Raw genomic sequence first — 25,870 nt, forward strand, 5'->3', positions numbered from 1 at the left:
AATCTTAAACAATATGTAGTATAACTGTCCAATGATTGAATGATCAATGATCATAAACTGAAAAGCCCCAAACATTTGTTTATGATAAAGTAAATAATAGTATGGCGCCTTATGGCTACAGATTTTTTGTCCATTGAAATATATTTGCAGAAATGTAGGATTTCGCTGCCATATAACGGCCACGATTCCCCAAGCATTAAAGAAATCATAGCTAAAAGTCCTTCGGCAACAACAATTTTAGAAGCATCAATCTGCTTACCATACGCCATATTAACATAAATCGCATCACACACTCGCATAAATTGACTTTGATATATTACATTCATGCATACACTTCACTTGTCCTTTACTTACGATTTTGGATGTAAATTTCTGCTGATAAAACTCAAAACAATGTTGGCTTGCTTTTGAACATCAATGACTGAAATGTCGCTCGCGAGATCGTCTTTGCCAAGCATTTACAATTCATCCATAAATTTTTCACCCTCTTGAAAAATTCCCAGTTTGGAAAGCAGCATTCATGTCAATATATGAATTTGTAAAGATTTCCATAAATTCCATCTGATTGTAGTTTAGTTTCTATCATGCTTAGAAAATTACTATGAAACGATCAAACATTCAATTCAGACAGTGAGCTTGACTATGTTAGTTCAGTTGGCTATCAGTCGAAATCGGTCAAACCAATCACAGTAAGACAAAATTCAAATGAACCAATTGTAAGATAGCAATTGGACTCCCTTATAGGTCCGGCCACCCTATTATCGGTCGAGATTATTCCAGACTGTCCACTGATCTGGCCATTGACCAATAAAATAGCGTTTCTGGCGTTCATAGACTCCTTTATAAGTCGAACCAGTCAAGCCACCCCGCTTATCAGTCGGTTATTCCAGGTCAATTAAAATTCAACTGATCTGGTTACCAAGGAGATATTCGTTGCATTAGTCATTAGTTTTCAATAATAAATAAAGCTGGATTTTTATCACGAAGTAAATGCGATAATAAAGTAAGAATAATTAGTGATTTTTTTAATTAATATGAATAGGTAATTTTTGAATTTCAAACATCAGTCGCGCGACGGATTTGACATACTCTAGATCCGCCCCTGAATATATCGTAAACAGTAGTGTAAAAATGTGAAACACAGTACAAAATAAAGGAAATACAGTGCAATTTAATTTTGAAAACTGTGCTCCGGATAGGTTAGTCAGACAAAGAAGTGATCTAAGAGCCAATCATAATAAAACATTTTGAAGGCGGGAAAGTTAAAGTATTGTAAACAAAGCAATTACAACGGCTGGCGTGAGTTTTAAGTAGATTTTCTATGGCTGACGAGTTTACAGTTCACTGTTTACAAAGTGTTTCTGCATGAAAATATGAACACTGCTAACAGTAGATACCTTGTGCTAGCGATGTGTTGCAAGCTACGGTGTTATAAACTGTAACATTTGATGGAATTGAAAAATACAATCCCGTCGATATTAATAACTTGCCGGCTAAAATGTACGTACGTTGCTAAAAAAGTTAAAAATCAACAGAATTCAATTGAGAAATTGAATAAGCATATAGCTTCTCGTGCAAATGCTATTACCTATACAAATTAATTATTCAAGTTACTAAGCTTACTATATGATAGATTGCTACGCAATAACTTGTTGTTATGAGCGCTCATTTGTGCGTCTGCACGTTGTACAGAAAATCAAACAGAAAAAATTTGCAAAAACCTTTTCAAGCAGATATTTTGAAAGAGATTAAATCGTACACACTTAAGATGAAAATAGAAACACGAAGAACAAATATTGCGCTGAGATATACAGCAAAATTGTTTTGGCGTACAACTTAATGAAAGTGTTTTTACCATATTTGTATTGTCTTACAAGGAGTTTAACATGTTCATGTTTGGAGAGATAACTAGATTACCTACCTGTTTTTTGCTTGTTGCGATGATGAATTTATCGCCCATCCTTTCCTTTCTTGAAGATACTCCATTTCGACTGATTTTTGAAAAATCAGAACAATCAATAAAATTTAGAAGAATTCATGACTAAAACAAAATGGAAAATTTCTTCACTCATAATGATACATTCAGCCACAAAGCGTTGCCTAAATCTTTCTGCTCTAAAAATTCCCCCCACCCTCAAATTTCTTTCTCGAGAATCAATAATTTGAAGATTGAGCTCTAAATAACCAAGCGTGATGTAACTGACAGATATCGCACCAAATCTCGCGATTTATTTACCAACAGCATGTTATATAACAATTGGTTAATTACTTGGGCTCTCAGTGTTCCACTCTCATGCAGTAGTTCAAGAATCACTTCACCGAACTTCTTCTTTTTATTGTTTCAAATAGAATTACCACAAAATCATCTAGATCTTCTCTTCTCTTTATTTTTGTATCTAAAGCCCAAAATCTAAATAATGGACCAAGGGAACACGGTTCCTCTCCCCTCAATGAGCAAAGATAATGCACTTGCAAAAAGACGAAATTAGGGTAGAAATTAGGAGGAAGGAATTACATAGTTCACTACCTACATTTTTTGTTTTCTAAGCCAAAGAACAAAAAATAACGCCTCTAGAGACTACAGTGGTTACTAAACTCATTTTGACATTTTCATTTAAGTATTTACTTGCGTGTTAACGTGCTTTGTTTGTTAATGAAAACATTTTCCCTAAATAAAGTATTACATTTGCTTATGAAGTAAGACAGGCTACAAATTCTTATGTTTATCATACATAATAGAAGGGCTATAGACATTGAAAACTTGATTTAACACTTTGTTGACATGTCATAAAAAGAATGAATTTAACATAAGAATACCACATATTGTAGACGAACTCAAGATTCTGTTTGAAGTATTACTATTTGAGATACTAATATTGTTTCACTAATGCTGATTTCCTGCGATTAGTTACTTTCAACGTTGTCCTTATTAACCCTAGTAAAATTTTCTCACAATTGAAGAAATTTGTAAATCGAATTTGAATATTTTAATAGCAGAAGCCTTGTGTAAGTAATAATTTAAAAAAATATGTTTTTCCTGTAGCAAATAACTTACCAAATTATGCAAATTACACCACAAAATCACAAAAATCAAAATTGCATCAAGGAATTTCACAAATGGAGCATATTTGATCCCTCTACAAAGGTTCACATCATTGGCCTTTAAAAGTACAAGCATTGTGCAATTATGAGAAAAAATTGATCATACGAAACTCAAACGACACGCATCTGAATTCTGGTGGGTGCTCATTTTTTGCACAAAAATGTTTCAAAACAAAAAATATAAAGTTATTGGTACCATCAAATCAAATTTGACTAAAATCTACTTGACATCTTGGCTTTATATTCTGCTTCAAGCAGCAAATAACTGCGGTGATATTTCAACACACGCACAGTCTGCCATTTATTAAAATACCTAAAGGTTCGTCAGTGTTTTACTATACAGCACTTCAAGAGTCACCTCACCTTACTTCTTTTTTCTTTAATTAGGAACACGAGACCCTTCACTAATTTTTGTTTCTTTATTCTTTTATCTTCTCTTCAGCTCAAATGCCGTGAGATAAAAATTACTGGATTAATCATATGAAATTCAAACGACATGCACGTGAAAGCTGATTTTTGCACTTTGTATTTTTCTATCAAAGTCTGATAGCTGCATCATGAGAAGTCGCTGATAAATTGAGTTTCAGAACGTGATAATCTAATAGTTCTTGAATGTTAAGTTTGTTTTTATAATTTTTTAAAAGCACAACAGCAAAATAACAGTTCAAATAAAGGACAATGCCTTCCACTGTAGGCAAATTTCCTCGAATTCATGATATTCCACAAGCCAAGCATGTAAGAGTTTAATACACACTGTTATGCTAAACGCAAAAATTTTAGGTCATAAGATTAAATGATCACAATATTAATGTTGTATTTTAGAATTCGTCACGCAGTGGTACGTATTTGACATGTTGCATTCAGCAATTGTACTTTTATGAAACACCAACGAAAAAAAACAACAAATAGCCCTTATAGTCTCCTCAACGCTTCTGTTAGTTTTGAAAAAAATTCAGGCAATGACTCGGGATAATCATTCAATCGAAAAGGTCGTCTTCATTGTTGGTGCATTCTTGAAAATTAAGCCTGAACATAAAAAACTTTAGCAGCCCGAGATTACTTGTCATAGAATCGTCTCAACTTAGTCGTTTCAGTCGTTGGATAGAGCTCTGTTCAATGTGCTTGCTTGCTGTACGACATTAAATATGAAAAAACTTGTCAATAAGTTAAGGAATCTGGATATTTTATATTATTTTTACTTGGATTACAAAAACTTGCGAAAGAAGTCCTCGATTATGACTCAGGTCATACCTGCATGATTACAACATAAAGTGTAAAAAAACATTACATCACATTCACATGTATGTCGTTTGACTTTTATATGACGAATCCTTATATTTATATATTAATTTACAGGATTTGAGCGGGAGAGAAAATACAAGAATAAAGAAGAAAGGAACGTTAACTGGTGTTTTTATGTAAACCAATTAACAAAAAAGTGAGGTAAGATATTCTTGAACTGATGTATATAAGTGAGAGACCGACAACCTATAGGTGTTTGGATAAATAGACAGTGGCGGATTACTAATTACGGGGACTGCAGATTAAGACAAAGTTGTAGGCCTATAAGTGATATTTATTTCCCCAAATAAGTTCAGTCTGTTGAGGACATTGCGTTTCTCATGCTCCTTTGCTTTTGCCTTTACCGGTTTCTGTATATAACTCATGTATACGTAGTGCGAACAATAAGAAATAAATTTAAAGTTAGAACGGGGTAAACTCACTACGTTATGATTTCTGTGCATCGTGCATTAAAACAGTAGATCGTACAGTTTAAAACAGCATACATGGTGGAACTTTAAAACATTCAGCAAATGCGGAATGGCAAAAGTAAAAGTTATGTCTAAATACAACGCCTCTCAAAAAGGCGGGCCTGTAGCTTCAACATTCTTAGCCTACTGAGTAATGCGCCACTGCATATAGAAGACTGTAATTTGTGTAGATATCATGGCAGTTATTCGATGCTTGAAGCAAACTTTAAAGCAAAAATATTAAACAAATTCTAGCCAAATTTGTATGGATAGTGTTAAGAATTTTCTGCTAAAATGCCTAAATTCAATTTGAAAATTTCTTTGTGAGAAAAATTCACCTACTTTAAACAGGACGACTTTCAAAGGAAATAATCGCAAGAAACCAGCATTTATTAAATTATAAAAGAATTCTCGATTAGTAATACTTTAAACAGAATCTTGAGAAATGTTGAACCAAGTTTTCTATAATTCTTGTTTTATGTCGGATAGCTAAACATAGACTTTGTAGCATTTTTTGTTTCATAGCGATGAGGGATGTTTAGGAGCCGATTACATGGAGCAATTTCAGCAATTTTTTTGTGATTATATCAAATTATATGGTCATTTTTAGTCCGGCCTTTTACGAACTTCGTCCGAGGGATGATCGCCAGTTATGCGCCAGTTGTTGTTAAGGAGGTACAGGAGTCGTCCATTTAGGACGTATATGTAATGAAATACGGGGGATTTATAAAATATTATTCCATTTAAACTTAGTTTTTTATAACAAAGAGAAGACATTTAAACGATCAACGTCTGCATCTGCGTAGGAAAAAGTTCCTTAGCCGCTGCGCTTTCCACTCATTTCTTACTCTGTTAAGTGATGTTGTTCACCTAGAGTGTAATTATATCCTCCGCAAGCGATTTTTTCCCCTCAATGTTGCTATACATAAGTGAATATACTCCGGAGAAGAGAAGTGAACATTAGCCCTACTGCTAGGGTAAACGTAAAGCTAACATTTTGATAGGGAAAACCTACCCCAAGGGTTACCATAGCGCACATGTAAAACGCTACTTATGAGATATATTGTCGTAGGGTAACTCGCTTACTGGGATATCCCTTCGGCTAGTGTTGCCCTATCTGCATGTAAACAGGCCATAAGTTTGGTTCTAAGTAACCTTCCTATATGCATATTTTCTCCTTTAGCAAAGTCAGCAGGTTTCAGTCTAGTTATGCATTTGTAAAGCAGGCCAACAAGATGTAGCCCTGCAATGAAGGGTAAAGCAAGTTTGAGTATTGCTTTGGAATTGTATAGCCAGCCTCAAGCATTAGTATTGCTCTTCGTATACTCGGCCAGCAAGATAGTAGGCAGCGGTATAGCCAACGTACAAATTTTAGTCCTGTTATGCAGTGCAGCAGCTGGCCAGCAAGTTTGAGTCATGATTTGAAGTGTAAAGCCTGAAACCAATTGCAGTCCTGCTTTGCAATATTATACTAGAAAGCCTCAAATGTTAGTAATGATCTTTGTATTATCCTGTTATGCATTGGTTTAGCAAGCCTGCATGCTTTAGCCCTGTTATGCAGTTGGATAGCCATCCTACAAGCATTAGTCATTCTATGCAGTGGTTTATCGAATTTACAACCCATGCAGTGCTATAGCTGGTCATCAAGTTTCTGTCCTGCTATGCCCATTTATAGAACAATTTCATAATATAAAACACAACCAAATAGACAGACTGCCAATTAATGCCATACTTCAACATTCTCATTCTTACATATTATTGAGGTTTCTGTTCATCTGAGATAGATAAAATTGTATATATACATACCTGTAGACCTTTTGCATTATTAATTACACATGCAAAATGTAGTGGTGTCTCCTCTGAACTGTTCACACTGTTCACTACCTGAGCACCTGCAAAAGAATAAGAACCTCATTAGAATAGATGAACGAATATGATCCTCATACATGAAAATTGTTATTTTAATGGTTTGCTATGGTAAGTGTGAAATATGTTCTTGAAGGAAAATTTAAACAAAAAGCCACATCATGCAGTGTGTTTGCTGAAGCCTGTGTTCATTTTGAATATAAAAAAAGTTCATGTATGTATGTATTCTATTGAAAAGCACATGAAACCTCCAAACCTTCACACACAACAAATGCTACAATTTAGCGCTATACTACTTACCAAGCTCAGTTGCTCGAAGCAATAATTTATCAAGTAATTCTGGTTGGCTTACAGCATAATGCATAACTGTGTTGCCTTTATCATCTTCTTGAGTAAGTGAGCTTACGCCTACTCCTTCCACAACGTTGTCGATCTGTCCCTTGAAACCAAACTATAAAACAAAATATTTTGATGTTAATACTTGTTGGCAGTAAAGCCTGTGACTTGTGGCAAAAAAATTTTTACATACATGTGTTAAAAGCCTTGGTAATACCTGGTATTACAAATAATCAACACAAGCATAAAGACAGAATCTGCAATTTTTAACATACAAATATTAAGGCTACCATACGATAATGTCTACCTTGAAACAACATGTTTTAATAATGTCTTATGAGTTGAGAGAATATATGAACTTTTTATTATCCACCACAGGTGACTTATGTACTTTAAGTGAAACAAAGAAGAAATCTAATGTTTTATAGTATTTGCTGTACATATTATATTTGCAAAGATAATTTGCCTAAATTAGCCAAGTTTTTCTCATTTTAATTATTTTGAAACAAATCGTTGATTAAGTTAAAGTCAGAGTGTGTTAAATTTAAATGAGCACTCAAAACAATATGCTTGTGAATAGAAATGATGAATACATAGACCAAACACAACAAAAACATTTATTTGGCTGAGCTTTACTTACTTAGACCTTGAAGAACATAAGATGTTCAACCAAGGAATTTTATATTTATGCTTTTTTATTTATGGTATTTTGTTATAATCACATCTCACTAGTGAATGATGACTTCATTTTGTGAACCAAATTGTCCAAACAAGCCAAGTTAAAAATCGGTATAATAAAGCATAGGTAATCAATTGATCTTGCTGCAGACATTCTAACTCAGATGGATGGACATCTTGATTTACATAATTAACCCCTTAGCTCATGTGGCTTGTATTTACAATTACCTTAGCCCAATGCAAGAGAATCTTATCACCATTATCACCTGAATCTGTGGCATCAACAATCTCCATACTTGCTCTAATTTTCTCATGCTTTAGACATTCTGTGAGACCAGTTTTCCTTGCAACAACTGAAAGATTCATACCAGGATTTTCCTCAAGGCAGTTGAGCAAGGATTGCAGTGTCTGAGTGTCATAACACCTTGATGATGATTGATAGAAAGATGTGAGTTTCTCACATAGCTTCCTGTGATTAAAAACAAAAAAAAAACAAAAAAATATGCTTCATTAAAAAAAGGAAACAATTATCTTTTGCAGAAGCAATAGTTCGTGGACTTTGTCAATCAATATTTGATAGTTTAAACATATAAGATGTTAAGTAGTGAATCAGGGACTGCAGAAAAGGGGCCAATGATATTTGCAGCCATTTTGAAATTTTGAAATTTTTTCCTAGACCCCTCTGGCACACAACTTTGACACTTAATGGGTTAATAAGCCCTCAGTATAAAAATTTGCTCCGTGGTCCCTGGGGATTCATTAAGGTGTTAACTTATATTTTCAAATTAAAACCGTACAATATTTACTATCGTAACTATTAAGTAACATACTTGATTACTGGAACATTTATACAATACAATTTCACTGTATGAAAGTATATAATGTACAAAATGACAATAGCCAACTTGTATCATCTAAAAATTTCTCAAAGAATGGGTTACGGTATTTAACATAAAACTTTGTTAATAGTGAAAACTTTGAAAGGGAAGTGAAAACTGAAAAGTGCATCTACTCAATACCCGCATATCTACACTTCAACATACCCAAACATTTCTCTTGCTTTTTCCTCATCTTCAATCCTGAATAAACTTAGACAATCCGCTCTTTCCTCTGCATGGTATAGCACTGCTTCGTAATGGTTTAATGAAATGTAATAAAGTCTAAATGTTTCCTGTCCATTGTCGTTCCGGGTTATAATTTTTGAATCCTGATAAAAGACCGGCAACTTCTCCTCAACCTTTAAAAAAGACGAGTTGTTCCGGTCAAGGGGAACAATGTTTCCCATGATAAATCTCACTAAATAGTTTCTTTCTGACTTTTGAAGCTGCCTATATTGAGCTTGTATAAACAATATTCATTCTCAGTGACGGAGTCGACTCGTACAATGTAAATAAAGTTGACATATTGAAAACAGTGGCCGCCACGCCACTCGCTACCAGTAAACTCCGGAGATCTCAGAGCCAATGAACATACAACTGGAAGGCTAACTCAAAATATACATGTCTAGACCATTGAGTTCTATAATAACTGGAGCGGCTATCTCTAACCAATGAACTCTACAACAACTGAAAGGCTAACTCACTATGCACATGCTAGACTTGTCCGAAGCCACTTAGGGCCTGTTTATATGGAGCCGAGTTACCCGGCTGAGCGAGTTACTCGCCTAGCCGGGTTTGACAAAGTGATCTGTTTATATGGCACCGGGTAACTCGGCTAGCACTTCCGTTTATTAATCTTAAATGAAGTTTTGCTATGCTAACTTCGAGTGAAGGCGCGAGATTTTAAAAAGCCTCACAGTTTCGCAGCAAAAATGGAATGGGTGAATATAAGGTTAAAAATTATGATATGCGTATGTTTTTCTGTAATCATGCTGCAAGTACAAGGCTTATCTTTAATTTTGCAAAGTTACGTGTACATGAGAAATAATATATTGTTGAAAGATCTATTGTTAAAGCGAAATGTACACGCCGAAAGACTTAAAAAACGAAGGATGTCGAGAGTGGCACGAAGACCTCGTTCTGTGTGGTACCAAAGAGGCAGAACGGATCAGTGGTGGAAAAATATGTTAAACGGTAGCTTACCCGACGAAGAGTGGAAAAAAAACTTTAGACTTTCCAGCATCCAGTTTTTCCAATTATTAAATGAGCTTAGGCCATACATTTCCACTCCAAAAAATTCTCCCAACTATCGTTCACTTCAGGCTCATAAACGACTAGCAATAACTCTTTATTATTTGAAAGACACGGGTTCAATTAAAATGACAGCTAATGCATTTGGGATACATGTTTCAACTGCCTCCCGAACAATACATCTTGTTTGTGAAGTAATAAGTTCGAAATTAGGACCAAAATACTTGAAACTACCAAAGAATTATGATGAAATGCGTAAAAAAATTTCTGAATTTGAAGTGCAGTTTGGTATGCCTCAAGCATTTGGATGCATTGACGGCACTCATGTCCCCATATTAAGGCCGACGGAGAATTCACAGGATTACTTTTGCTATAAGATGTTTTTTTCATTAAATGTGCAAGCTGTTTGTGATGCAAATGCGTTTATATGGAAAATTCATCCCGCCTAGCCGGGTAACTCGCTTACACAAACCGAGTTACCCGGCAAGGCGAGTTACTCGGATGTGTCATATAAACGGTTCACCGGGAAATGCATTCATTTTATATAAGGGCCGAGTTACCCGGCTAGGCGAGTAACTCGCTCAGCCGGGTAACTCGGCTCCATATAAACAGGCCCTTAGAGTGGAGATTTCTCCAGGAACAACGTAGAGACTTCTTCATTGAGCCAACAATATTGGACGTGTAGTTTGAAAATTGACATTGTAATATAGAATACAGTAAATTTCGATTTAATAGGTTGATGCAGGTCAGGATGCTTTGAAATTTTACTACATTCAACAGGGAATAAACACCCCCTGTCCCCCTCCCCCTTATATTCCTAACATCAAAGCGAGTAAGCCATAAGCATTACATAAATACAAGTATAGACCTATAGCTATGCATTACAATGCCAAGCATATTAAGCAGTAAGCACTTCAAGCTACTTATTTTAAAGCCCGCCAATTATCTCCCATATGGTTAGGGATAAGCAACTCTGCGTTAAGATCTTTTGCCAGCTTTCCTTTTCGAAACAGGTCTGTTTTAGTCGGAATTGCAGCAGAGACTTTTGCTTCGTAATCCTTTCTTCAGAAGAAATTTCGCTGGTTTTACTGTCTTGAATCAATGAGCCAAGATCGTATATCTGCCTACTTTCAGCCATGATGACTTCATGATATAAATAAGCCAAATGCCATAGTCATGTAATTATAATTTTAAAGCTTTGAACATTTATAACCCTGGCTCAAGAGCATCACTCAGAATGAAATTTTAGTGCTCGTGGGCATAGTGACAGTCAGCAGCAATTTCCCAACGTGAAGTAGACTAAAAAACAATAAAATTTGTGACGTTTAGGTGGTTCACTCGGCTAAAGAGACTCAGGACAGTTGCACCAAATGATGCACATTTTCCCCACCGTGACGAAGTGATCACTGATATGTATATTAGCCCTGGATAACGCATTTCTTGCAAAAATTGAAGCCGGAACATCGATCATTTGCTACTGACTTCATGGGGGTACCGGTCCAACTTTACTGTACTTTTGTATTACAAAATTACAGTTTTCGCGTTTTTATTCCTTTTAAAAACTTCTGATTAAGGGAAAATTTTTAAGACATGTAGAGGAAGACCAGTAGAGAGTTTCAACTCTAAAGCTTTGTTTCTTTGGCTTGGTAACGACTGAAAAATAAGATGGCAATTTGAATGTTGAAGGTGACGAGGACAATTTCAGCCGTGCGAGGCACTTTTAGAAGATGAATACTTAAATTACAGATTTACAACAAAATAAGAACAAAAGTATTCATATTTTCAACATATTCATCGATATTGAAGTTGTTCACATAGGAACTGGTTGAAAACTTTGCTTCGCTTAATGATAACAGAGGTACTTGAATTGGCATATTTTGATGATGTACATCTTGTAGAGTTTAATGATATCATTTTTAACTTACTTTTGTTCATTAAAATGTCTTTCAGATTATTTTTCTAAGTCAATTTGTTTTGCTTCTTCACTGATATAATAAAGACGTAATATAATAATGAATAAAAATGAACTTACAAAGAATAAAATTTCACCAATCATGTTGCCCTATAAGGTATATGGAATTGTAAATATACATAATAATGCATGAGCTGCAGTTATTATTTTAACGCACCCTCAACAATTACAGCTGAGCAAACAAATAAAAACAGAATTTATAGTTTACATTTACAGAGTTGTATTATGTGTATCTTCTTGATCGAATGTATCAATTCAGATTGTTGTCCATTTACTCTTTGCAAGTACAGGGTAAGTCTTCCATAAATGTTTTAATTGAAAAATATCTTCAATCCTTTTGTGAATTATTCTGTTTAACGCAATATAAAATCTAAACGACGTCAGCTAAACAATCTTGGATCTAATGCTAATTTCAAAATACAAGCCCGTCTCTTTCTGTGGTTGTGAATATCATATTTGTCTTTAATTTATTTATGGCTAACGATATACAGTTTTGATTTTAACTGAGTGAACGGTGAACTCTGACCAGGATCAGTTCAGTACGCAAATTATGATTTGTTACGCCCAAAATAATTTGTCAAATCGCAAAGATAAGTAGTCAAAGTGTTAAGCAAACTATTCTTTTGGTTGTTTAAATTTGAAATCCATTCTTGTTTAATTAAACATGCAATGCCATTCAAGTCAAAATGAACATTGCATCTAATGTCAATGCACTATATATATAGTCTATTATGAAATTTAATATTTAAGGATTTCATGCTTAAGCTACGACGAAAAATCATATGATAAAGCTATTTATATTTTTAGAACGAATTGTAGCCAATCCCATGAAAAATTAGGCAGTTTTTTGCATTCAAACCACTGCTACATTCGTATAATAGCATAATATAATGCAGTTATATTCGCAATCACCTTGCTAAATAATTGAGCTATTACAAAAGAAAAAATAAATAGGCAATGCCTTCATGTAGATTTCTTGGCAAATATATGCACAAGATATAAAGTAGATGAATAAACATAGTCACAATTTCAAATAAAACTTTATACTAATAAATCCACTACCAAATTATAAAAATGTTTGAAATTTCAAAAATGTGCTTTGTGGTCACTGTTCATTCAAATGACCTATCAAATAATGGAAAGTGAAATCAATGTGATTTCTAATTAATTTTAACAACAAACTTATTTGTGTTTCGAGGAAAATCCATTTTTGCCATAAATTCTATGTCGTCAACAACCTACAATGTATCATTTAAAACAGTTTTTGTGATTCAGTGTAAGATATAATTAAAAGTCACTGAACCGATAAATAAACACGCATAGATATGACTTGTTTTGATTTACATAAAACGTCTAACGAGCCGCGTCTTTTCGCTCTCTTCTAAGAGCAGTATAAAAAAAAATATTTCAGACTATTTTGTACACAAAACAAATAATGTTTAGTCTTCCTACATTAAAAGTGAGTTCAAATATTTCATTATATTTATTGTACAAAGTTTGTCATAAATATATTCATTGTCATTGAAATTTTATGTTAATATTCGCTGAAAAGATTCGTGATACATTAAAAACGTTTCTATTATTTATTCTTTTTTAATTTGAGATGCTCTTCCACCAATTTGAATCTACCACCACAATACAGAACTACAATATTAGACAGTAGGATGAGCATCGAAAAGATGCTCAGAAAACGGTTCCGTTGCACCCACTTCGAGGCTACATAATTCTTACAATAGTAGATAGATAATAATCTCCTAAACTATAACCCGTTGCTCCCCAAGGGAAACAGGTGCCCAATCCAGAGAAATCTTCCTTCAAATTTGGGGATTTACGCGCTTTGATAAATTTGGAATGTCATTATTTTGTGCTATCTACGCATGCATACACTTGTGAAACTCGTACTGTTCACGCGCACTTCACGCATTTTGCTTCTAAGTGGAAACAGTCAGTTACATTCTTGTCATAAACAAAACTATCATGGAGAAAGTTATACTCGAATTGCATTACGAATTGGCATTTAGACAGTGTTATGTAGAAACTTCGCAGAGTTACGTGCCAAACACTGGAATGATTTCTTGAGTGTAGGTCGAAAGGGCAAAAACTTAACAAGCTCAAATAGATAAACAATCGTATGAAAGCACCAATAAATTCATACAAAAGAACCCTTTGAGCATTGACTTGGTACCATCATATGAAATGTTATACTTCGAAAAATTATGCATCACTCATTCACTGACGCTAAAGACCATATCTTAGAGAAACAAATATTAAATATACACTCCAAATATTTTTGTGGGAGAGACCCATCTTGGTTTCAATGGACAAGCTATGATGATTACCTGGAAAACTGTAAATACTAAAGTTTTCACTGCATTTTAAGGTGTAGTTTTGAATTATCTAACAATGTCTATTAAGTTCCATTTACTTTATTATTAGTTAAAGTCAGGACCTTGTACTGTACAAGACTTCGCAAATCTGACTTAAAGGCATTGCCAATCTGGAAAGCAATTGTGAAGCATTGTGAATCTGCATTAGAAGCGTAGCAATTGCTGTGGCTCTTAGACAACCGACAGATTCGGATTCAGTAGTTTCTCTACTAAGTGGCTTGGTACAATGTATGTCAAATTCCTTTGTATGAAGTCATGAGACAGCTCTAGCACCGATGAATATATCCATAAAAGAACTTTTCAATATGAACATAATAGCCCAACATAAGACTTTTAAAAAAGCCATCACAATAATAAAATAGAGAAGAATTTATTAATAACGTTTCGTCTTTAACTTAAGACATCTTCAGATTAATTGAGTTAATTTATATACACGAGGTATTAAATACAAGCATATATTACGGGGTATTAAATTACATGTGAGGGGAGTAGGAAGTTTAGATGACGGAATTAAGTGAGAATGGCGGTATATTAAAGAAGGTGAAGGGGGATTGAGTTGCCTTGGGTGTTAAGAGAGGGTTTGAGTTTGGATATAAGAAGGCTTTCATGAATCATAAGGTCATAATTGTCGGAGGAGGAAGAGAGAATTGAGAAATCATTAAAATCGGCAGAGTGAGATGTATTTCTTATATGAGAAAGAACTGCAGATGGTGGTGGACATAAGGAAGGCTTCCCTGTTAAGGGAGAGATTCCCAAGTGTTCTGATATTCTGGTGTGTAAATGACGCGTGGTTTGACCCACATACGATGAATATTTCTTGGGCTTGAAGACTAAGAAAAAATTGAGGACCCTTAATTTATATATATCCCCCATCTCAGTTCAATCTCTTTACGACGTTCATCCGGTTCCTTTGCTTTTGTATTTCCTGGCTTGTGTTTACGACACTTGGGACACATAGTGTAAGTAAAATGGAAAACTTTTACTGGCAATTTATGAATAGGTTTGAAATCATTGACATTGTCAAGAGAACTAAAAAAGGTCACTACTTCATAAATCCTGATACTACAAGTTTTGCCTGATACGAAAGCCGTTTTCCTATAATAATCAATCGTTTTTATGGTTTTCAACAGCAAAAATGGTCAAAGTTCTTGTTCATATGAGCCGGGCAAGCTCGGCAGTTTACGAGATCTCGCATCTTTTACTATTTACACAAATAAAATGAAAAGATTTTACCTGCAATTTGTGTATAACTTTGAAGTCATTAACATCGTCAAGAGAACTTAAAAAACTGACACCTCTTGCCGGGAGCTCGGCATAAACGAGTTAATGTGAATGCACGACGCAGGCCAGCCTGGCTTGCAAGGGCAAACATCGTACTTATGCGCATTCTCATAAAATTCAATTCGATGCAAAATAGAGGGCAGCAAAAGAACAACTTTCCGTAGACCATAGATCAATGCATAACTTAATTGAGTTTCCTTCAGCTTATAAAAGTAACATGAGGATTATGACGTTTATGCCGTGTGGGTCATTAATTGTTTACATACTTGCCTGGCCACCCCGCCTAATGTGAATCAAATCGGCAAAGCTAGCCAGTCCGCGGTAAAGCGGGATAGCCCAGCTTATATGAACAGCCCCTAAATTAAGCACATTTTGCTACTTGGAAATGACCATAACTAAACACTAAATATCATACCACGCCCACTAGAGCCTCTGTCCAGCAGCTACCAGCAAAAATGGTAGCAAGAACTCGTATTAAGATTGATATCTTACCAATTTTTCATATTATCACTGACATTTTAGGACAGAAACGACGTCCAAAGAACGGCTGCTAATCAATCAGCTGGTGACCTATCATGTTGCCCTATAAGGTATATGGAATTGTTAATATACATAATAATGCATGAGCTGCAGTTATTATTTTGACGCACCCTCAACAATTACAGCTGAGAAAACAAATAAAAACAGAATTTATAGTTTACATTTACAGAGTTGTATCATGTGTTTCTTCAGGATGAAATGTATCAATTCAGATTGTTTTCCATTTACTCTTTGCAAGTGCAGGGTAAGTCTTCTAAAAATGTTTTAATTGAAAAATATATTCAATCCTTTTGTGAATTATTCTGTTTAACGCAATATAAAATCTAAACGATGTCAACTAAAAAATCTTGGATCTAATGCTAATTTCAAAATACAAGCCCGTCTCTTTCTGTGGTTGTGAATATCATATTTGTCTTTAATTTATTTATGGCTAACGATATACAGTTTTGATTTTAACTGAGTGAACGGTGAACTCTGACCAGGATCAGTTCAGTACGCAAATTATGATTTGTTACGCCCAAAATAATTTGTCAAATCGTAAAGATATGTAGTCAAAGTGTTAAGCAAACTATTCTTTTGGTTGTTTAAATTTGAAATCCATTCTTGTTTAATTAAACATGCAATGCCATTCAAGTCAAAATGAACATTGCAGCTAATGTCAACGCACAATATATAAGGTCTGTATATTTCACATTATAATTTATGAAATTTAAAAATAACTTTTGAATTAAATTTTAAGACTGATCTTTGCACTATCAATGCCGTCTTTTAATTTCATTGATGCAAGGAGTTTGCTAGAAAAATGAATTTTTACAATGTTGTGAAATTCTCTCAAGTTCCTTCGATAAAGAGTGAAATGTTATATGAGTACTCATATATTTTCTAAATCTTAGCCAATTCTTTATATTTTCTATTGATATGTGCATATTTTGAAGAAGGGAAATGTGCTGTCACATATTGGGCAATTAGCCTTTACAGCAAAGTTCCGACACGAGTGGACCTTCTGTTAAGATCTTTATTCTGTGGCTTTACTAAAAAAGTGTCCGTCTGAGTGTCTGTCGTTTTCCTGAGAGATAGAGGGACATACGAACATTGACGAGGAATACCATTTAGTGCGCTTGTCTTTTTCTTAGGAAAATATCGCTGGTTTCAAAATGTTTTGCTACGGATTTGCCATTTTATTTGCTGGATTGTCGTAAAACAAAGTCTTGTGAAAATATTATAGGAAATATTAACTACAAAAATACACGCCCCAACCAAATGCCCATTTAATGATATTGTCGTCTATTGTTTGTATCTATTCAAGCGGAACTAAACATAAGGTCGATTCATTGGTTGGACAAACGTATAATAACAAGATATTTTTTAAATGCAGGCTCCCTGATTATGACAAACCTGAGTTATATCGTGTTCTCGCAAAGCGTATAGCAACTCGTTTATTAAGCAGAGACAATGTCTGCTATGTAATGCAGTTCAGCATCAACTGCATTGCATACATTCCTCTTTTTACTCTGATCACAATAGTCTGTTGGTTGATTAATCAAAGCCAAAAAGCAAATGAATGTATATTTAGCTTACAAAACACAACATTGAAAAAACACATAACACTGAAGATAACTTGCAATGTGCAAAGCGTTTGCTTTCAAGGATTAAACATTGTTTGCAATAAACTCAAAACCGTTGCAGAAATTGACTTTTTCAAGTTTGGTAATAAAAAAGAAACAACAAACGTATAATACCCATATATACATAAATTTTACATGTGCATATATATATGTGAATTAATACAAGTCACAAGCGCATCGATTTTTCGGTCATGTGAACGACATCAAAAAACTTTATTTCAAACACAACTTGTCCAGTAAAAATGATGATGTATTAAAATTTGAAAATGGCGAAAAATGAGAAAGGGCGTCACTTTATTTAAAGAAAAAAGGGGCGAGCACCGTCACGTGACTTGCAATCTAAGTTAGAGTTCGAAGATTTAATGCAGATCGCATTACTATACTAAAACAGTAATGATAAAATAGATTTTTCAAATCGTGTAAATTCTTTGATGTAAACAGTAATAAATATAATTTTATTATAACTTTGCTCAATCTACTTCATTATGTGCCCATATACGCATTGCGTACCTACTTTTATATGATAAGATTACATAAGAATGTGATTTACAATTAGCCTTTGAGCGCAGAGCCTTAACGCATGGCAATTATTTCATTACATTCATTGCATCCTAATATGCTCCTGTTATGTGTTCAAATTGATTGTCATTTTCCACATTCAGTTCAATCCACACTTAAATTTTTAGTAATTGTAAAACATCGAAAGAAAAATACATTCTGTGTCCATAAGATTTTTATTATGAGTGTATGACTGAGTACACATGACCACCAATATGGCGGCCATCACCTAACATGGTAAGAATGCACCTATTATATGACGTTGAGTTGATTCACACCGATAAGACTGTAGTAATTCAAAACTACTTTGTTGTTTAGAGTGTACTGAGCTGGACTAAATGGATAAGGGCTCATTAAGTTTCTGATATGTTTTTTCCTAAAAGAGATACAAATGATGTTTGTGATCGTTCGCACAGCTCGCCTTTGTATGACATCTTGAGGAATTAAGTTTTTTAACTATTGTCAGTAAGACACAGAAGCAAGATCCTAATTGCAATTGCAAACAAAACGATCGTATAACAATGTTTAGATGATCTTCAGAATAGAAATTTAGTACGTTACGCTACAATATAAATTATAAAATACACATAATGAAACGCGTGCGCTGATTGGTCTAGAGCGGAGTTTGCATTAGCCAGTGGAAAACACATCTTACCTCAACCAATCAAATCAATCTAAACAATCAATCAGTCAAAGTGAATTTGCAAATCGATCATGAATACATTTTAGAGGAAAAATTAAAATGTTTGTCTATTTCGAATTATTGTTATTTTATAAAAGAAATAAAAGATGATTTTCGCGTTCGCACTAACTTATGCAAACCTCCGAGACGTTTGTGAGAACTCTCGAGCATGTGCAATCCTCGACCTTCCGTTTTGCACTGATCTGCTCTCGAGCTCTCCCAAAGGTCTCCTCGGTTTGCATGAGGCCAGTGCAAACACAGTAAACATCTTCCATTTCTTAAATAAGAAGCAATTATTGGATGAGGTTGAGCATGATATCAAGAATTACTTAAACCGATGTCAATATTATCTGCAGAAGCGAAGCTGAGGCGGATAACATTGACTGAGGTCTGAATATTTCTTGGGCTTGAAGACTAAGAAAAAATTGAGGACCCTTAATTGATATATATCCCCCATCTCAGTTCAATCTCTTTACGACGTTCATCCGGTTCCTTTGCTTTTGTATTTCCTGGCTTGTGTTTACGACACTTGGGACACATAGTGTAAGTAAAATGGAAAAATTTTACTGGCAATTTATGAATAGCTTTGAAATCATTGACATTGTCAAGAGAACTGAAAAAGGTCACTACTTCATGAATCCTGATACTACAAGTTTTGCATGATACGAAAGCCGTTTTCCTATAATAATCAATCGTTTTTATGGTTTTCAACAGCATAAATGGTCAAAGTTCTTGTTCATATGAGCCGGGCAAGCTCGGCAGTAGCGAGATCTCGCATCTTCTACTATTTACATAAATAAAATGAAAAGATTTTACCTGCAATTTGTGCATAACTTTAAAGTCATTAACATCGTCAAGAGATCTTAAAAAACTGACACCTCTTGCTGGCCCCTCTTGCCGGGAGCTCGGCATAAACGAGTTAATGTGAATGCACGACGCAGGCCAGCCTGGCTTGCAAGGGCAAACATCGTACTTATGCGCATTCTCATAAAATTCAATTCGATGCAAAATAGAGGGCAGCAAAAGAACAACTTTCCGTAGACCATAGATCAATGCATAACTTAATTGAGTTTCCTTCAGCTTATAAAAGTAACATGAAATATGAGGATTTAGACGTTTATGCCGTGTGGGTCATTAATTGTTTCCATACTTGCCTGGCCACCCCGCCTAATGTGAATCAAATAATAAAGTGGCTCGGCAAAGCTAGCCAGTCCGCGGTAAAGCGGGCTAGCCCAGCTTATATGAGCAGCCCCTAAATTAAGCACATTTTGCTACTTGGAAATGACCATAACTAAACACTAAATATATCTACATATCACGCCCACTAGAGCCTCTGTCCAGCAGCTACCAGCAAAAATGGTAGCAAGAACTCGTATTAAGATTGATATCTTACCAATTTTTCAAATTATCACTGACATTTTAGGACAGAAACGACGTCCAAAGAACGGCTGCTAATCAATCAGCTGGTGACCTATCATGTTGCCCTATAAGGTACATGGAATTGTTAATATACATAATAATGCATGAGCTGCAGTTATTATTTTGACGCACCCTCAACAATTACAGCTGAGAAAACAAATAAAAACAGAATTTATAGTTTACATTTACAGAGTTGTATCATGTGTTTCTTCAGGATGAAATGTATCAATTCAGATTGTTTTCCATTTACTCTTTGCAAGTGCAGGGTAAGTCTTCTAAAAATGTTTTAATTGAAAAATATATTCAATCCTTTTGTGAATTATTCTGTTTAACGCAATATAAAATCTAAACGATGTCAACTAAAAAATCTTGGATCTAATGCTAATTTCAAAATACAAGCCCGTCTCTTTCTGTGGTTGTGAATATCATATTTGTCTTTAATTTATTTATGGCTAACGATATACAGTTTTGATTTTAACTGAGTGAACGGTGAACTCTGACCAGGATCAGTTCAGTACGCAAATTATGATTTGTTACGCCCAAAATAATTTGTCAAATCGTAAAGATATGTAGTCAAAGTGTTAAGCAAACTATTCTTTTGGTTGTTTAAATTTGAAATCCATTCTTGTTTAATTAAACATGCAATGCCATTCAAGTCAAAATGAACATTGCAGCTAATGTCAACGCACAATATATAAGGTCTGTATATTTCACATTATAATTTATGAAATTTAAAAATAACTTTTGAATTAAATTTTAAGACTGATTTTGCACTATCAATGCCGTCTTTTAATTTCATTGATGCAAGGAGTTTGCTAGAAAAATGAATTTTTACATTGTTGTGAAATTCTCTCAAGTTCCTTCGATAAAGAGTGAAATGTGATATGAGTACTCATATATTTTCTAAATCTTAGCCAATTCTTTATATTTTCTATTGATATGTGCATATTTTGAAGAAGGGAAATGTGCTGTCACATATTGGGCAATTAGCCTTTACAGCAAAGTTCCGACACGAGTGGACCTTCTGTTAAGATCTTTATTCTGTGGCTTTACTAAAAAAGTGTCCGTCTGAGTGTCTGTCGTTATCCTGAGAGATAGAGGGACATACGAACATTGACGAGGAATACCATTTAGTGCGCTTGTCTTTTTCTTAGGAAAATATCGCTGGTTTCAAAATGTTTTGCTACGGATTTGCCATTTTATTTGCTGGATTGTCGTAAAACAAAGTCTTGTGAAAATATTATAGGAAATATTAACTACAAAAATACACGCCCCAACCAAATGCCCATTTAATGATATTGTCGTCTATTGTTTGTATCTATTCAAGCGGAACTAAACATAAGGTCGATTCATTGGTTGGACAAACGTATAATAACAAGATATTTTTTAAATGCAGGCTCCCTGATTATGACAAACCTGAGTTATATCGTGTTCTCGCAAAGCGTATAGCAACTCGTGTATTAAGCAGAGACAATGTCTGTATGCAATGCAGTTCAGCATCAACTGCATTGCATACATTCCTCTTTTAACTCTGATGACAATAATCTGTTGGTTGATTAATCAAAGCCAAAAAGCAAATGAATGTATATTTAGCTTACAAAACACAACATTGAAAAAACACATAACACTGAAGATAACTTGCAATGTGCAAAGCGTTTGCTTTCAAGGATTAAACATTGTTTGCAATAAACTCAAAACCGTTGCAGAAATTGACTTTTTCAAGTTTGGTAATAAAAAAGAAACAACAAACGTATAATACCCATATATACATAAATTTTACATGTGCATATATATATGTGAATTAATACAAGTCACAAGCGCATCGATTTTTCGGTCATGTGAACGACATCAAAAAACTTTATTTCAAACACAACTTGTCCAGTAAAAATGATGATGTATTAAAATTTGAAAATGGCGAAAAATGAGAAAGGGCGTCACTTTATTTAAAGAAAAAAGGGGCGAGCACCGTCACGTGACTTGCAATCTAAGTTAGAGTTCGAAGATTTAATGCAGATCGCATTACTATACTAAAACAGTAATGATAAAATAGATTTTTCAAATCGTGTAAATTCTTTGATGTAAACAGTAATAAATATAATTTTATTATAACTTTGCTCAATCTACTTCATTATGTGCCCATATACGCATTGCGTACCTACTTTTATATGATAAGATTACATAAGAATGTGATTTACAATTAGCCTTTGAGCGCAGAGCCTTAACGCATGGCAATTATTTCATTACATTCATTGCATCCTAATATGCTCCTGTTATGTGTTCAAATTGATTGTCATTTTCCACATTCAGTTCAATCCACACTTAAATTTTTAGTAATTGTAAAACATCGAAAGAAAAATACATTCTGTGTCCATAAGATTTTTATTATGAGTGTATGACTGAGTACACATGACCACCAATATGGCGGCCATCACCTAACATGGTAAGAATGCACCTATTATATGACGTTGAGTTGATTCACACCGATAAGACTGTAGTAATTCAAAACTACTTTGTTGTTTAGAGTGTACTGAGCTGGACTAAATGGATAAGGGCTCATTAAGTTTCTGATATGTTTTTTCCTAAAAGAGATACAAATGATGTTTGTGATCGTTCGCACAGCTCGCCTTTGTATGACATCTTGAGGAATTAAGTTTTTTAACTATTGTCAGTAAGACACAGAAGCAAGATCCTAATTGCAATTGCAAACAAAACTATCGTATAACAATGTTTAGATGATCATCAGAATAGAAATTTAGTACGTTACGCTACAATATAAAATACACATAATGAAACGCGTGCGCTGATTGGTCTAGAGCGGAGTTTGCATTAGCCAGTGGAAAACACATCTTACCTCAACCAATCAAATCAATCTAAACAATCAATCAGTCAAAGTGAATTTGCAAATCGATCATGAATACATTTTAGAGGAAAAATTAAAATGTTTGTCTATTTCGAATTATTGTTATTTTATAAAAGAAATAAAAGACGATTTTCGCGTTCGCACTAACTTATGCAAACCTCCGAGACGTTTGTGAGAACTCTCGAGCATGTGCAATCCTCGACCTTCCGTTTTGCACTGATCTGCTCTCGAGCTCTCCCAAAGGTCTCCTCGGTTTGCATGAGGCCAGTGCAAACACAGTAAACATCTTCCATTTCTTAAATAAGAAGCAATTATTGGATGAGGTTGAGCATGATATCAAGAATTACTTAATCCGATGTCAATATTATCTGCAGAAGCGAAGCTGAGGCGGATAACATTGACTGAGGTCTGAATATCTCTTGGGCTTGAAGACTAAGAAAAAATTGAGGACCCTTAATTGATATATATCCCCCATCTCAGTTCAATCTCTTTACGACGTTCATCCGGTTCCTTTGTTTTTGTATTTCCTGGCTTGTGGTTACGACACTTGGGACACATATTGTAAGTAAAATGGAAAACTTTTACTGGCAATTTATGAATAGCTTTGAAATCATTGACATTGTCAAGAGAACTAAAAATGGTCACTACTTCATAAATCCTGATACTACAAGTTTTGCATGATACGAAAGCCGTTTTCCTATAATAATCAATCGTTTTTATGGTTTTCAACAGCATAAATGGTCAAAGTTCTTGTTCATATGAGCCGGGAAAGCTCGGCAGTAGCGAGATCTCGCATCTTTTACTATTTACACAAATAAAATGAAAAGATTTTACCTGCAATTTGTGCATAACTTTGAAGTCATTAACATCGTCAAGAGAACTTAAAAAACTGACACCTCTTGCTGGCCCCTCTTGCCGGGAGCTCGGCATAAACGAGTTAATGTGAATGCACGACGCAGGCCAGCCTGGCTTGCAAGGGCAAACGTACTTATGCGCATTCTCATAAAATTCAATTCGATGCAAAATTGAGGGCAGCAAAAGAACAACTTTCCGTAGACCATAGATCATTGCATAACTTAATTGAATTTCCTTCAGCTTATAAAAGTAACATGAAATATGAGGATTTAGACGTTTATGCCGTGTGGGTCATTAATTGTTTCCATACTTGCCTGGCCCCCCGCCTAATGTGAATCAAATAATAAAGTGGCTCGGCAAAGCTAGCCAGTCCGCGGTAAAGCGGGTTAGCCCAGCTTATATGAACAGCCCCTAAATTAAGCACATTTTGCTACTTGGAAATGACCATAACTAAACACTAAATATATCTACATACCACGCCCACTGGAGCATCTGTCCAGCAGCTACCAGCAAGAATGGTAGCAAGAACTCGTATTAAGCTTTATATATTACCAATTTTTCATATTATCACTGAAATTTTAGGACAGAAACGACGTCCAAAGTACGGCTGCTAATCAATCAGCTGGTGACCTTCCTGACCTCTTTCATCACCCAGCTGATGACCCATCTCCACCGCCATCATTGACTGAATAAGGATTTGAAAAAATAAGAAGCTTTTTCTCTTGCTTAAAAAGATTCTTGGTTGCTGTACTGGTAGCATTAATGTGTTCAGTGTGTATATTCATGAACAGAAATGAATATGAAGAAATTGAGAATATGCAAGCCTCGGAGGGGTTTGTGGGAACTCTCGATCAGGTGTAACACAATAGAGTGAAATGATTTATAGGAAAATACAAAATATTTCGGATTTAACCTCTTGAGATCGTGGGGCAAGAGGTAAAGTGTCAGGAATTCCCAGTAATTTTTATTTTTATTTTGTAATTTTCTTGTTTCATAATATTGGCCAGCAAAAAATAGCACAAACGATTTTTACAACGAAATAGTTCGAATTAACATGTTCTTTATCCTGTCAAATGGAGAAGCATGGCAAACGTAACATTTAGAATGCCATAATGTACTATTGCAAAATACTTTTATAAATTGTGATAGTTATTTGAGTTGTTACATTAGTTTTCATACTTACTAACGTATTGTATATTTCTACATTAATATATTATTGTCATTAACAGAATTAAAACGTAAATGATCAGTTATTGCATTGTATTCATTAAATTCATCAGAAATGTGCTTATCCATTGTCCAACTTAATCAGAAAAATATTTATATTTTACGTTCACTAAAAAGAAAATCCTGAACAATGGTATCTTTGATTTTATGGCCACTTGCCTTTTCACAAACTATATGTTGCTGTTCGAAACTGTTTATTGATGTGGTTCGCTTTCATTGAAAAAGTTCTTGAGTTCTGGATTGTTTTTAAATTCTTCACTTGACCTCACAACAGCACGCACCCAAACAGACAGATTGGGGAATGTTTTAAGAAAAAATGTTATGGGATCGCCAATCGTATAAAACGGTTCTGGGTGTGGTCTTGGCCGTGTTCGATCGTACAAATTTTGGCCTGTATTTCAAATAAGCCGCAAACAATGGACTACGCAGGTGCAACCCTCGACCTTCGGTCTCAGGCTTGCACTGATCTGCTCTCGAGTTCTCTCAAAGGTCTCCTAGGTTTGCATAAGCCTGTGCAAACACACTAAACATCTTTTATTTCTTAAATATAATCAATTATTACAAAGTTTACGGCGCATGGTTTGTTACAATGAAATGGGGCG

The 25,870-nt window shown here is 34.6% G+C and overlaps 2 protein-coding genes across 4 annotated transcripts; one reads left to right on the plus strand and one right to left on the minus strand.

Moving 5' to 3' along the window:
• Nucleotides 1-1,710: 1,710 nt before the first annotated feature.
• LOC124448754 (85/88 kDa calcium-independent phospholipase A2-like) lies at nucleotides 1,711-9,316 on the minus strand. 2 transcript variants are annotated; one of them, XM_046999718.1, is made up of 5 exons: nucleotides 8,777-9,316; nucleotides 7,962-8,157; nucleotides 7,020-7,170; nucleotides 6,660-6,745; nucleotides 1,711-2,041 (listed from the first exon to the last, which is right to left on the minus strand). In XM_046999718.1, exons 1-5 carry the CDS (start codon nucleotides 9,016-9,018, stop codon nucleotides 2,036-2,038), a joined length of 681 nt encoding a protein of 226 aa, XP_046855674.1. In that variant the 5' UTR covers nucleotides 9,019-9,316; the 3' UTR covers nucleotides 1,711-2,035. The 2 variants fall into 2 exon arrangements, with proteins under 2 accessions (XP_046855674.1, XP_046855673.1); XM_046999717.1 differs by having other exon boundaries at nucleotides 7,962-8,202; nucleotides 8,777-9,314.
• Nucleotides 9,317-12,001: 2,685 nt separating this feature from the next.
• On the plus strand, nucleotides 12,002-25,332 carry LOC124448755. 2 transcript variants are annotated; one of them, XM_046999720.1, is made up of 6 exons: nucleotides 12,002-12,125; nucleotides 16,025-16,092; nucleotides 16,235-16,286; nucleotides 20,331-20,398; nucleotides 20,541-20,592; nucleotides 24,624-25,332. In XM_046999720.1, exons 1-6 carry the CDS (start codon nucleotides 12,060-12,062, stop codon nucleotides 24,732-24,734), a joined length of 417 nt encoding a protein of 138 aa, XP_046855676.1. In that variant the 5' UTR covers nucleotides 12,002-12,059; the 3' UTR covers nucleotides 24,735-25,332. The 2 variants fall into 2 exon arrangements, with proteins under 2 accessions (XP_046855676.1, XP_046855677.1); XM_046999721.1 differs by lacking the exon at nucleotides 20,541-20,592.
• Nucleotides 25,333-25,870: the final 538 nt, after the last annotated feature.

The sequence above is a fragment of the Xenia sp. Carnegie-2017 genome, unplaced genomic scaffold (assembly GCF_021976095.1).
Source record: "Xenia sp. Carnegie-2017 unplaced genomic scaffold, XeniaSp_v1 HiC_scaffold_23, whole genome shotgun sequence".
Lineage (NCBI taxonomy): Eukaryota > Metazoa > Cnidaria > Anthozoa > Malacalcyonacea > Xeniidae > Xenia > Xenia sp. Carnegie-2017.